Source organism: Hipposideros armiger, unplaced genomic scaffold (assembly GCF_001890085.2).
Source record: "Hipposideros armiger isolate ML-2016 unplaced genomic scaffold, ASM189008v1 scaffold_61, whole genome shotgun sequence".
NCBI classification, from domain to species: Eukaryota; Metazoa; Chordata; class Mammalia; order Chiroptera; family Hipposideridae; genus Hipposideros; species Hipposideros armiger.
Genome location: NW_017731411.1, coordinates 456,304 through 468,591, shown reverse-complemented (window position 1 = coordinate 468,591; position 12,288 = coordinate 456,304). Strand labels below are relative to the sequence as shown.

Below are 12,288 nucleotides of genomic sequence, written 5' to 3'. Positions count from 1 at the left end.
CACCCTGTATTGTCTCCCTAGGTGATCTCATCAGCTCGCATGGAATGGACAGTCGCTCCAGCCAGGGACTCTGAAATCCCTCTGCGTTCCTCAGAACCCCCACACCCATTCAGTTCCCGGGTCCGAGATACTCCGCCTCTAATGTCCACCATATGTGCTGATTATCCCCCTCTTCCCTGCCCTCCTGCATCTCACTGAGACTGCTCCCATATTTGCCTGACTGTCCCTTATCCTTACCACAGCCCTCGCCCCATCAATCCATTCTTCCCGCAATCACCAATAAATCAGATTAGAACACCAGCTTCCCACTGCTCTTCCTGTGGCCTACAAGATGAGCTCGGGTCCCCTGCAGTCCCTTCTTGTGACCCTCTCCTCATCACTCTGGCCACTTTCACGTTTCTCAGAAACGCCAGACTCTCTGGGAACTCTGTACATGCCATCGCCTGTCCTAGAGGCTCATTGATGCCTTTGGTGCTGCCACCTTTTGCTTGTCCTTACAGGCTACTTCCTCATGGAAATCTTACTATTTAATTCCTAGTATCTTTCTAAGCACTAGGCCATGAGCTGACTGATGCACTGTAAGTGTGTGGTGCCTGCCTCCCTCCAGGCTGCGTGCTTCCGGAGGACAAAGATCCTACTGAGTGTGCTCAGCGCTAGGCCTGTACACTACTTTGCATGCCAGACTCGGTACCTCCTATTTGTTGAGTAAGGTGGAGAAATACTTACACATGCTGACAGTGTACTTGTTCAATGTGACTTCCTATGAGAAATGCAAGGATGGTGAAAAAACATTTTCATTACGCTGAGAGTCTTAAAACGCTATGAATAGACGAGTGATACGCCTGGACTAAAGAAGGCAAAATGGAAACCTAATTCAAGTCCTTTCTATTTTCCACCTTATGTAAGAAATCCAGTGTAACTCAGAGCCCACCAGGTAATACTGCTCGGGTCACTGAGATAGTGGCAACAAAACCCCACTTTTCCGCTCATCCCCACATGGCAGTCAGCACCAGCTTTTGGGGCCAAACCGCCTTGGTACGATAACTGTTTTAGTGTTGGAAATTGTAACTAAACTCCTAAAGAGTTAATGAGCTTGTTAAGAGACAAATGATGAAAAGCCAATAACGTGTATGTGCTCAAATAAATTGCAAAACACTGACTAGAAACCTAAAGACCCTTCCCATACTGAGAGTCTATGACTAGTTTGACAGATTCTGTGACTTCACATGCTCACTGCAGGGGGACTCATGCACTCTGAGTGGCCACCTCCTGACCTTTTCTTAACACCCAACTGCCCTGGCCAGTGTTTGTTCATTAGTTCCCCCTCCCTCACTTCTGTTCTCTGGGTTTTTTTGTTGGTTTGTTTTTGTTTTTTAAGTTTCCCTCTTGCTATGCCTTTTTTTCTTTTCACCTATTCCTTAGATCTTGACACATCTCCTTACCCAATAACCATAATAATCATAAAGAACTGGGCACATATTTCAGTACTTACAGCAATTGAAAAGTGTCATGTTTCCCATTAAATCTCTCGATATGTTACTTTAGAAAAAAAGTATTTTAGCCTTGGAAATTTTTTTTCCCCCTGCAGGTCTGTGATTGTTAAATATTTTAACTCACTGTTTGACTTTCTTTTCAGCCAGGTCATTTTATTCAGTCCTAAGACCGATCAGCTCAAAAATCACTGAAAAAATGAAGCATTTGAAGTCTGTGTAGTGAAATCACGGATCTGTGCATGTTTGAGCGCCTCCTTCCACCACAGGCTTCTTCCAGGTCAACTAAATAGGCGCCCAGTTTATATGTAATCCTGGCCCGAAGGTGACGGTAGCCCTCAGGGTCTGACCACAGCTGCCGCATGTCTTCCCTGCTACAGAAGCCCAATTGTATGAGTCCCAGCAGGTCAAACGGGCCAGTCCTGACAAACACATTTCTCTCCAACACATAATCACCTTTCTGCCTCCCTTGTAGCTAGGGGGACATAAAAGAAATTCTTCTGGTCAAGATTTCTTTTCCTCCCTGATAAAAATGACAAGAGCCTGCAAGGACAGCTCATTCTCTGAGCACCTCCCACTTCCTGCCTTTGTTGTGGTTATGTGAGGGAGTGATGCCTGGAGCTGCAGCAGCCACATTATGACTATAACGGGGAGCCCAACCACTGCAGAAATTCTGAACCAAAACTGATGACCGAATCTTGGGACCGGCTACTTCAGTCATCTTGTTGAGCGAGATCGTAAGTGCCTTTGCTGAAGTCACTATTAATCAGTGTATTAAATTAACACTTTTTTTTTTTTTTTGTATTCTGAGGCTTTGACATCTGAGGTCTTGCTAATCCTGGAAAGACTGCCTCTCCCTGGCTTAGCCAATTCCTAGAGATAGTAACTAACTCTCCCGTGAGTATGTCTTTCAAACTAACCAATCCACAGCCCACATCCCAACCACCCCCTTTATGTAGTTCCCACACTCCAGGCCACCATCTACCTGCCCTAATCACCTCAGGGCCATGTTCCAGACAACTAAGGGCAGTCTCTATGTCCCATGCCTGCTAAATGATTCAAACTAGCCAATCCTACACCTGCTTACCCTGCCTCATCTGTTCCTTCCCCTGGAAACCACAATACAGGCTCTTGCCCACATTTTCCACCCCCTTCCTCCTGACTGACCCTGGTGCTTCCCCGCGTGGCCCTGAGTGGCATGGCACGCACCCCTCCTCTGGGGAAATGTAAGTAACAAACTATCTTTTCAGTGCTAATCATCCCCTGACCTGTTGGCCTTGCCATGTCTCAAATTTTCTATTAATACACTGTATTTTAGAACACTCAGGGAGCCAAATGCCTCCTAACTGATATAATTTGCAAGACCCTCAATCCAATTGAAACTCGACAAATCCAGGTAACTTTACCTTATCCCAGAAAAGTAATGCTAGTAGTAATCCACACCAAAGGCCAGTTTCAAGCCCCTGGCGGTAACATTCAGGGGCGACTCTTGATACCGAAATACACTGGACTAGAGACCAGTTATTTGAAAAAGAGTGCCTCCTGGAACAAAAGAAAGGACGTGGGTCACAGGCAGGCCTGGCTGTGAGCCCCCACCAAGAACGGCTCCTGGAGCCCTGCATTATAGATTTCTTTGATTAAAGAGTTTCATGTCCAAAGCAATTTTGCAAACTCTCCCTTTAGACTGTTCAGGTTCCCCTTGCTGAAATTCCTGATAGATGCAGAATTATTCCCACAGACATTTTCCAAAGCTGTGAACATTTTATTTCTACCACACTTAAATGATTCCTGCTGGGAACATGAAGAAAAACGAAACCAGAGCTGGGACGAAAATGCAGTGACTGATAGAGCAGGTGGAGCAGGTTCTTGTACTGAGATGGGATGAAGTGTCAGGGCACATTACATGACAGTCAATAGAAATGAGGCCAACATAGGGGGGAGGTGCTCTGGGCGAGCACCGGGAAGCAAAAAGTCCACAGTAACTCTGGGCCAGATAAACAGCCAAACAGACACCAAACATGTTGATTGTAAGCTCTAGGAAGGAGGAAGAAACCTCCTAGATTGCATATCCCCTGTTATAAAGTCAAGGGAGTATCTAAGAATATCTTTTCATCTTTGGTGGAGTTGAGGGGGATGGCGGTGAATAGGGAAGTAAGCCTGCAATGACCGTTTATACCAAGGACTGCCCAATGGAATCTCATTGGGCAATGCCTGTTATTACTAATGTAGGTTATACACAAAGACATTAGAGTACCTTCATTTAGCAGGCTCTCTTTATTGTTTTATTAAAGGAACAAGTTTCAAGGGTCTTTATGGGTCACATGGAACCTCCAAAACCACAGTATAATTTTTTCCATGAGATGTCAAGATACTATTGAGGAGAGTGGAATCCACAAATGAGCTATATCAGGGATAAGAGCTAAGTTAAACCTTCCCTAAATTGGGATCTCAAGCGCGCCCTTGGGAGCCTCCGATTGCCCCAGGTGGGGATGACAAAAGGGGGACCACACCTTGCCTGGTGAGGGTGGGGAGTGCTTTAGGCTTGGTTCAAGAGGAGGAAGAAGTGGGCGGGGCTGCCACACCTCAGGTAGACTCTCAGACATAGAAGCGGCTGTATAAATAGACAAACCAAACAGGGCCACAGGAGTGGGGCCCCTGTAATCTGCAGGCAAGTTTCAGGCTGCCTGGTGCTAGGAGGGCACTTACGGAGCGCTTGTCGGCCTCTGCCCCTTGCTGGCCCTGGAGACATGCAGTGAGCTTCTTGTGCGTGCTATGGGACACTTGCTTCACCAACTCCAGGCGCTTCTCCACCTGCAGACAGAGCAGTGGGGGCATCACTGAATGAGGCCAAGGGCAGGAAGGGGGTCAAAGGTCGGGCCAATCATGGGAAAAGAGTCTGAACCTTGTTTCTGCAGAGAGGGACTGCTGGGGAGACAGCATCCAATTCTGGGGGGAGCAATTGCAAACTCAGGGACTGTGAAATGAAATGGCTTTAAATGGCTCCTGTATTCAACATGCAAGGTACTATTGTTAAGGATAAAGTATGTCTTTAAATAAATTGTATGAAGAGCAATTGGGCAGGTTAAATAGCATTATGAATGGGTTGGCTTTAAAAGGGAAGACATCTTTGATGTCTATCAGCTAAAAGGCCAGTGACAATCTTACCTGAAGAAGGTCTTCGCTCAGAACTTCAGTCTTTTCTGCCCTAAAGAAAAAAAAAGGAAAACACATCAGAAAAAAAAAAAATAAAGGAACATAGTCTCATAGCTATTATTCACTCTCTTTACTTATGGATAGATTAGAAAAATAGAAACATCAGAAGCAAGAATTTCTAACAAGAGAAAATATCGACAATACTGGAATTTACCAGGAACCTTAAATAACCGGCAAACAAGATACTCTGAAGTCTCCTGCTATAGACTGGAACTTAGACGAAGGACAGCAAACATACTTCTTTTGTTCCCAGACAATTTTTTTTTTTAAGTAACAGAATTAAGTAGGTTGCCCTCCTATACCCCAAACAAGAAAAACTGTACACACACACACATAGCATCTGAGTCCTGGTGACAAATGCAAACGGCAACACCGAGACCTGGTAACCAGTGCCAGGCCCTCCCAAAATGAGGGGCCTGAACCTGACACTGACACGTTCAGGGAAAGGACTTGGACACAGGCTGAAGTGGTCCCAACCTGTTAGCAACTCCAGCCTCACATCAGAGGAGAATGCAAGTTGTCTTTAGAGCAAAGCATTCCCAATTTATTGCCTCGGGATTCTCGGAGATAAGGTTCAGTTCCTGATCTCTCATACAGGTGTGTTCTTTCTCTCTCTCTCTCTCTCCACACACACACACACACACACACACACACACACACACACACACACAGTACAAATTCACATGAAAACAAATCGCCAAGACTAAGAGTACAGAGAAAGAAGAAAAAACATATATAGTCCCCAAAGAACTTTAATGACTGGAATTATCAAAGATTGTAACACATGTATGAAATATTGAAGAGTAAAGAATATATTAAAACATCAGAAGACTTCTACTTCTGGGAATATGGAGTAAACATATTTACCTATTCCTCTCACTAAGTACAAACAAAACCCTAAGACTTTATATATAGAACAAACATAAGAAAACTGCAAGGTGGGGAGAAGGTGGGCTGGCTAGGGACTGCCAGACCCAAGGAATGGTGTGGTGATTTTTTACTTCATATATTCCAGACTAGGAGCTTCAGAGGCTGCAACATAAAATACCAATGGGTGCAGACAAAACAACCCAATGAGAGCTTGGTCTCTGTAGCCAAAGGATCAGGAAAGGGGCAGCCTAACAAGACAGAATATTTATAGACAGTAACCGCTCACTCCCGCCCAACACTACAGAAAAAAAACTGTTTTCCTAGCCAACCCACATCAGCAAAGGCTCAGTGGGGAGCAGGGAGTAGCTACCTTTGCCAGGTTGTAACAAGGCACCCAAATCACCCCCCTTTATCTGGCTAGGGTAGTAGTGTCAGAGAAGAATGAGTATGGAGCTGGGACATTTGTCACTGCTGGGCAGTGACAATATAAACCAAACGGGTAGCCTGGGCTTCCATCCTTACCAGGTGGTAACAAAGTGTTCCTCCTCCTCCCCACCCAGTGGTAACAAGGCTACCCTCAACTCTGGTATTAATGAAAGCCAAGTGGGGAGCAATAATGAGGCACTCCTACCCCTCTCAGCCAGGGAGAAATCAGAATTCCCACTCCTACCCAGGAGTAATGAGGAGTATCCCACGCTTGGGGAAGTGCGAACAAGGAAGGCCAAGTTGGGAACCTGGACTTCTACTCCCACTTGGCAGTAAGAGAATTCTTCCTTTCCTTTCAGGCTTTAGAGAAAGTCAGGTAAAAGAGAAAGTTTAAATAAGATCCAGAGTCTCATAATATAATACTCACAATAGCCAGGTTTCAATAAAAAATTACGCATCATACCAAGAACCAGAAAAATCTCAAACCAAACAAAAAAAGACAATAAATGTCAACAGCAAGATGACAGAGATGTTAGAATACTCTGACAAAAACTTTAAAGCTTTCATTATAAAAATGCTTCAAAGAGCAATTACAAATATACTTGAAATAAATAAAAAAATAGAGTCTCAGAAAAGAAGATATAAAGAAGAATGAAATGAAAATTTTAGAGCTGAAAAATGCAATAATCTAATATTTAAAATCCCAGTGGATGGGTTCAACTGCAGAATGGAGAGGGCAAAGGAATGAATTAGTGAACTGAAAGAAAGCACAATAAAGATTTCTTGGTCTGAACAACAGAGCAAAACAAACAAACACAAAGTCTCAGGGACTTATAAGACTATAACAAAAGGTTAGATATTTATATCATCAGAGTCCTAGTAAAAGAGGATAAAGAAAGTTGTGCTGGAAAAGTATGCAAAGAAATAATGGCTGAGAACTTTCCAAATTTGGCAAGATATAAACCTACATATTGAAGAAGCTGAGCAACCCCCAAACAGCATAAACACAAAGAAATTCACACCAAGACTCACATTCAAATTTCCATAAACTAAACACAAAGAAAATCTTGATGACAGTGAGAGAGGAATGATACCTTGGGGGAGGGGGGATACTTGGGATTATAGCAGATTTCTTATGAGAAACCCTGTAGAACAGAAGAAAGTATTACACGATTTTTCAAGTGCTGAAAAAAAAAAGAACTGTCAACCTAGAATCATATACCCAGTGAAAATATCCTTTAGAGATGAAGAAGAAATCAAGATATTCCCAGATAAAGAAAAACTACCCAAATTTGTCATCAGCTGTCTACCTTAAAGACTTGCTAAAGAAACTGCTCTAAACTGGAAAAAAAATTAGTAAAGGGAAGAACCTTGAAATATCAGAAAGGAAGAACATGGTAAGCAAAAATGGTAAATACAATAATCTTTCTCTTCCTGAGTTTTCTAAATTATGTTTGATGGTTGGAGCAAAGCATATAACATTGTGTAATGTGGTTCTAAATGTATGTAGAGGGAATTTTTAATACAATTATATTATAACTGGGGGAGGATTTTATATATTTCATATAATATAAAATAATGACACTAATAGACTGGTAAACTACGTATATGTAAAAAGCTACACAGAGATACACTCAAAAACACGACAGATAAATCAAAATGTAAACTAATCCATGGAACAGAAAGAAAAAGAACACAAAGCAATGAAAAACAAAAAAATAAAATAAACATACAACAAAAGCTAAAATGGCAGACATAAGCCTTAATATATCCATAATTATATTAAATGTATATGGTCTACACATGCCAATCAAAAACAGAGATTGGCAGAGTGGATTATATACTGTCTACAAAAATCTCATTTCAAATATAATGATATAAGTAGGTTATATTTAAAAGTAAATATAAAAGTAAAAGGATAGGAAGACATCATGCAAACATTAATCAAAAGAAAGCAGAAGTAGCTATACAAATATCAGGTAAAATAGACATCAAAACAAAGAAAATGCCCAGAGACAGAGAGGACCATAATAATTATAAAAGGGTCAATTCACCAAGAAGATACATCAATATTAAATGTGTATGCACTAAACAACAAAGCTGAAAGACATCTGAAGCAAAAACTGATTAGAACTGAAAAGAAAAAGAGAGAAATTCACAATTATAATTGGAAACTTCAATATCCCTTCTCTCAACAATTCATAGGTCTGCTCAATTTTTTAAAAATTAGCAATAATATATAAGAACATAACAATTCCATTAACCAATATAATTTAATTGACATTTATAGAATACTCCATCCAACATCAGCAGAATACACATTCTTTCCAGTGCATATATCAAGATAGAAAACATTTGGATTCATAAAACAAATTTCAACAAATTTGAAAGAACTGCAATCATATGCAGTATGTTCTCTCATCAATAACAGAAAGACAAGAAAAAATATCCAAATAGTTGGACACTAAACACTCCTAAGTAATCCACGGAACAAAGAGAAAACAAAGGAAATAGACATACAAATCAAGGAAGTGCAGAGAGTCCCCAAACAAGATGAACCCAAAGAGGCCCACAACAGACACATCATAATTAAAATGCCAAAGGTTAAAGACAATGAGAGAATCTTAAAAGCAGTGAGAGAAGAGCAGTTAATTATCTACAAGGAAGCTCCGTAAGACTGCCAGATGATTTCTCAACACACACTTTGGAGGCCAGAAGAGATTAGCAGGAAATAGTCAAAGTGATGAAAAGCCAGGACCTATAACCAAGATTACTCTACCCAGCAAAGCTATTATTTATTTATTTATTTATTTATTTATTTATTTATTTATTTATTTATTTATTTATTTATTTATTTATAGCTGAGCCATCCTGCCACCTGTTGGCAGCTCAGCTTGGGCTGGGACTCAAACCAGCGACCCTGTTGCTCAGAGCTCGCACTCTTGAGAGAGTTCTTAACCAACAGCGCCACTCGGCCGGCCCTAAAGGTATCATTTAGAATTGAAGGACAAAGAGCTTCCCAGACAAGAAAAAGATAAAGGAGTTCATCACGCCAAACCTGTATTATAAGGAATCTTAGAGAGACTTCTTTAAGATGGGAGAGGGTTAGGGATGGGTGAAAAGGGAAAGGGGTTAAGAGGTACAAATTGGTTGTTATACAGTAGTCATGGGGATGTAGGGCATAGCATAAGGAATATAGTCAATAATATTGCAATAACTAGGTATGCTGCCAGATAGGTACTAGCTCTATCAGGGTGATAGATGGGAATGGGGTTGGGGGCAGGGTGAAAAAATGTGAAGAAATACAAACTGGTAGTTACAAAATAGTCATGGGAATGGAAAGTATAGGGAACATAATCAATAATATGGTAATAGCTATGTATAGTGCCAAGTGGTACCAGTTAGGGAGATCACTTCCTAAATTATATGCGTCTAACCACTATGCTGTACACTTGAAACTAATATAAAATAATATTGAATGTCAACTCTAGTTGAAAATTTTAAAAAAGGAGGGGGAAAGATCAATAATATTGTGATAGCATGGTACAGTGTCAGATGGTTGCTGGACTTATCATGGTGATCACTTCTTTAGCATAGGGAATAAAATCAATAATGTGGTAATAACACTGTATAGAACTAAGTGGGCACTGTTAAATAACTATGATGTACACCTGAAACTAATATAATATTGTATGTTAGCTGTATTTTAATAAAAATCTTAAAAAAAAAGCTATGAGAATTCTGAACTTGGGTATATGTGATAAGAATCATAAAATATATAAAGCAAAACTGATAGACCCTCAGGGAAGCCCTGAAAAATTTCCCATAAAAGAAGATGTCATCATTCCTCTTTCAATTAATGAGAGATAAAGCAGAAAAAAAGTTAGTGAAGATATAGAGGATTTGAAAAACACAAGTTAACAGAATTAATTTGATAGACACATATGAATCTAATCACTATAGAATATAAATTTTTCTCATGCATGCAACAATTCATTTCCAAAAAATTAACCACTTACTAGCCTATAAAGCACTTCTCAACAAACATTAAATGACAGATGACACACAAATGATATTTTCTATCCCAGTGCAATTTAGGTCAAAATCAATAACAACAAAGTTAAAATTTTAAAAAACTGGAAACTTTAGAGGCCGGTCGAGTGGCTCAGTTGGTTAAGAGTGTGAGCTCTGAGCAAGAGGGTCACCGGTTCGATTCTCACATCGACACTGAGCTGCACCCAAGCTGAGCTGTCAACAGGTGGCATAATGGCTCAGCTAGTGAGAGTATGTACTCCTAACAACAAAGTTTCTGGTTCAACTCCCACACGGGATGGTGGGCTATGCCCACCCACAACTAAGATTGAACACAGCACCTTGAGTTGAGCTGCCGTAAGCTGCCGATGGGCGGCCAGATGGCGATTGGACTTGGAGCTGAGCTAGCGGCACCCTCCACAACTAAGATTGGACAACAACTTGGCTGTTCCCCTTCCCCAATTCCCCAATAAAATCTTAAAAAAAAAATTTAAAAAATAGAAACTTTAAAACAATTCTAAGTAGCTCACAGGGTAAAAATCACTTTTAGAAATTTAAAATATTAAGAATTGAAATACAATGAAAATACTACATGTCAAACTTGTCACATAGCAAAGTGATAATTAAAAATATAGAAATTAAAAATGCTAATATTAGAATAGAGGCTGGAATACTTAGAATAAGTATAAACAGAATAAACATCAAGAAATGAGAAGAAAGAAAATGAAAAGGAATTAGTAAAATAGAAAAAAAATCATATAATAGAATCAACAAAGTCAAAGTTAATTCTTTGAAATGACTAACAAAATGGCAAATCTCTATAAGATTTACCAAGGGAAGAAATAAGAGAAGGAATAGATAAACAATAGGAAATAAAAGTGGAATATAACTGTGATGCTGCAAAGTTTTGAAAGATATATAAAAGTTATGAAGAACTTTATATGAAAACTTAGACAAAAATGTCCAAATAGCTAGAAAAATAAAGCCAAAATTGACTCAAGAATAGGCAGTCTGAATAGTTTTATAAATATTAAAAAATTAAACCAGTAATTAAATATCTTTCCACAAAGAAAACAGAACACCAAGAACTTTTACAGGCTAATTTCCAAGAAATGTTTATTTCTAAACATTATACAAACTCTTAAAAAGAATAGAAAAAGAAACAACACACTGCAACTCATTCTGAGACAAATATAACTTGATACCAAAAGTAGACAATGACTGTATAAGGAAAATTATAAATCAGTCTTATATATTAACAATGATACAAATATACTAAACAAAATAAATTAGCTCACTATGAACAAGTTAAACTTTGGAATGCAAGAGCGATTTAACTTTAGAAACCTGCAAGTATAATTCATCAGTTTAACAAATTAAAGGATAAAACACGACTCAAGAAAATTGCAGACAAAATATTTAATAAAATTCAATGTCTGCTTAAGAAAAATTTAAAAAATAAGGAAAATCCTTATATTAATTTTTATAAGTACTTATAAAATATTATTCTTAACAGACACGTGTTAAAAATACTCCCTTTATAATCAAGAATAAGATGATGCCTACTATCACTGCCTACCCAGCTTAGTAAGCAACCAAAATAAAAGATTTAAAAGCCTAAAAGAAAGAACCTAAACTGACATAATCTATAAAAATTATTAAAAAAATGAAAGTTTAGAAAAGTAGCTGGATATAAGATCACTCTAACAAAATCCATATAACCAGTAAACAATTAGAAAACTTAATTTAAAAAAATCATTTAACAGAAAATAAACTTGGAATAAATTTAATAAAGGATGGGTAGGTAATATCTTTATGGAGAAAAAAATTTAAATCAGTATAGGACATTAACACAGAAAAATTGAAAGACATACTGTATTTATGGATTGGCAGAATTAAGTTTGTAAAGCTATCAGCTCTCTTCATAGCAATGCAACTTCAATAAAAAATACAAATAAGGATTTAAAAAAAATGAATTTAACAGGCTGAATCCAAAATTTATACAATAATGCAAAGACTTAAAGAAAGAAAACCAAGATTATCCTTAAGAATAAGTAGGGGAGCTTCACTACCAGACACTGAAATTTATTAAAACCAGAGTAATTGAAACAGTAGTATATTAATATTCAAATGGAACACTGGAATAAAGAGTACCCAGAAACAGACCCACACAAATGGAGAAAAATGATCGCGGTATCGTGATGAAGGGGTTCACAACAGGCCTCCCCAAGATGTGCTGCTTTGGCATATGGATTAT

General features: G+C 38.9%; 1 protein-coding gene across 8 annotated transcripts in view; it reads right to left on the bottom strand.

The window, feature by feature from the left end:
* Positions 1 to 12,288, bottom strand: part of ARHGAP44 (Rho GTPase activating protein 44) — a 174,420-nt gene that overhangs the window by 81,563 nt on the left and 80,569 nt on the right. For 7 of the 8 annotated variants that reach the window (XR_002123895.1, XM_019641507.1, XM_019641503.1 and 4 more), the window contains exons 2-3: positions 4,656 to 4,695; positions 4,197 to 4,301 (exon numbers count right to left, since the gene is read on the bottom strand). Coding sequence is in view for 6 of the 8 variants with exons in the window: in XM_019641507.1 (XP_019497052.1) it covers positions 4,197 to 4,301; positions 4,656 to 4,695 (145 nt within the window). In the remaining 2 variants the exon portion in view is untranslated. Of the gene's footprint in view, positions 1 to 4,196; positions 4,302 to 4,655; positions 4,696 to 12,288 lie in introns of those variants that run through there. The other variant, XM_019641510.1, reaches the window with a different exon arrangement.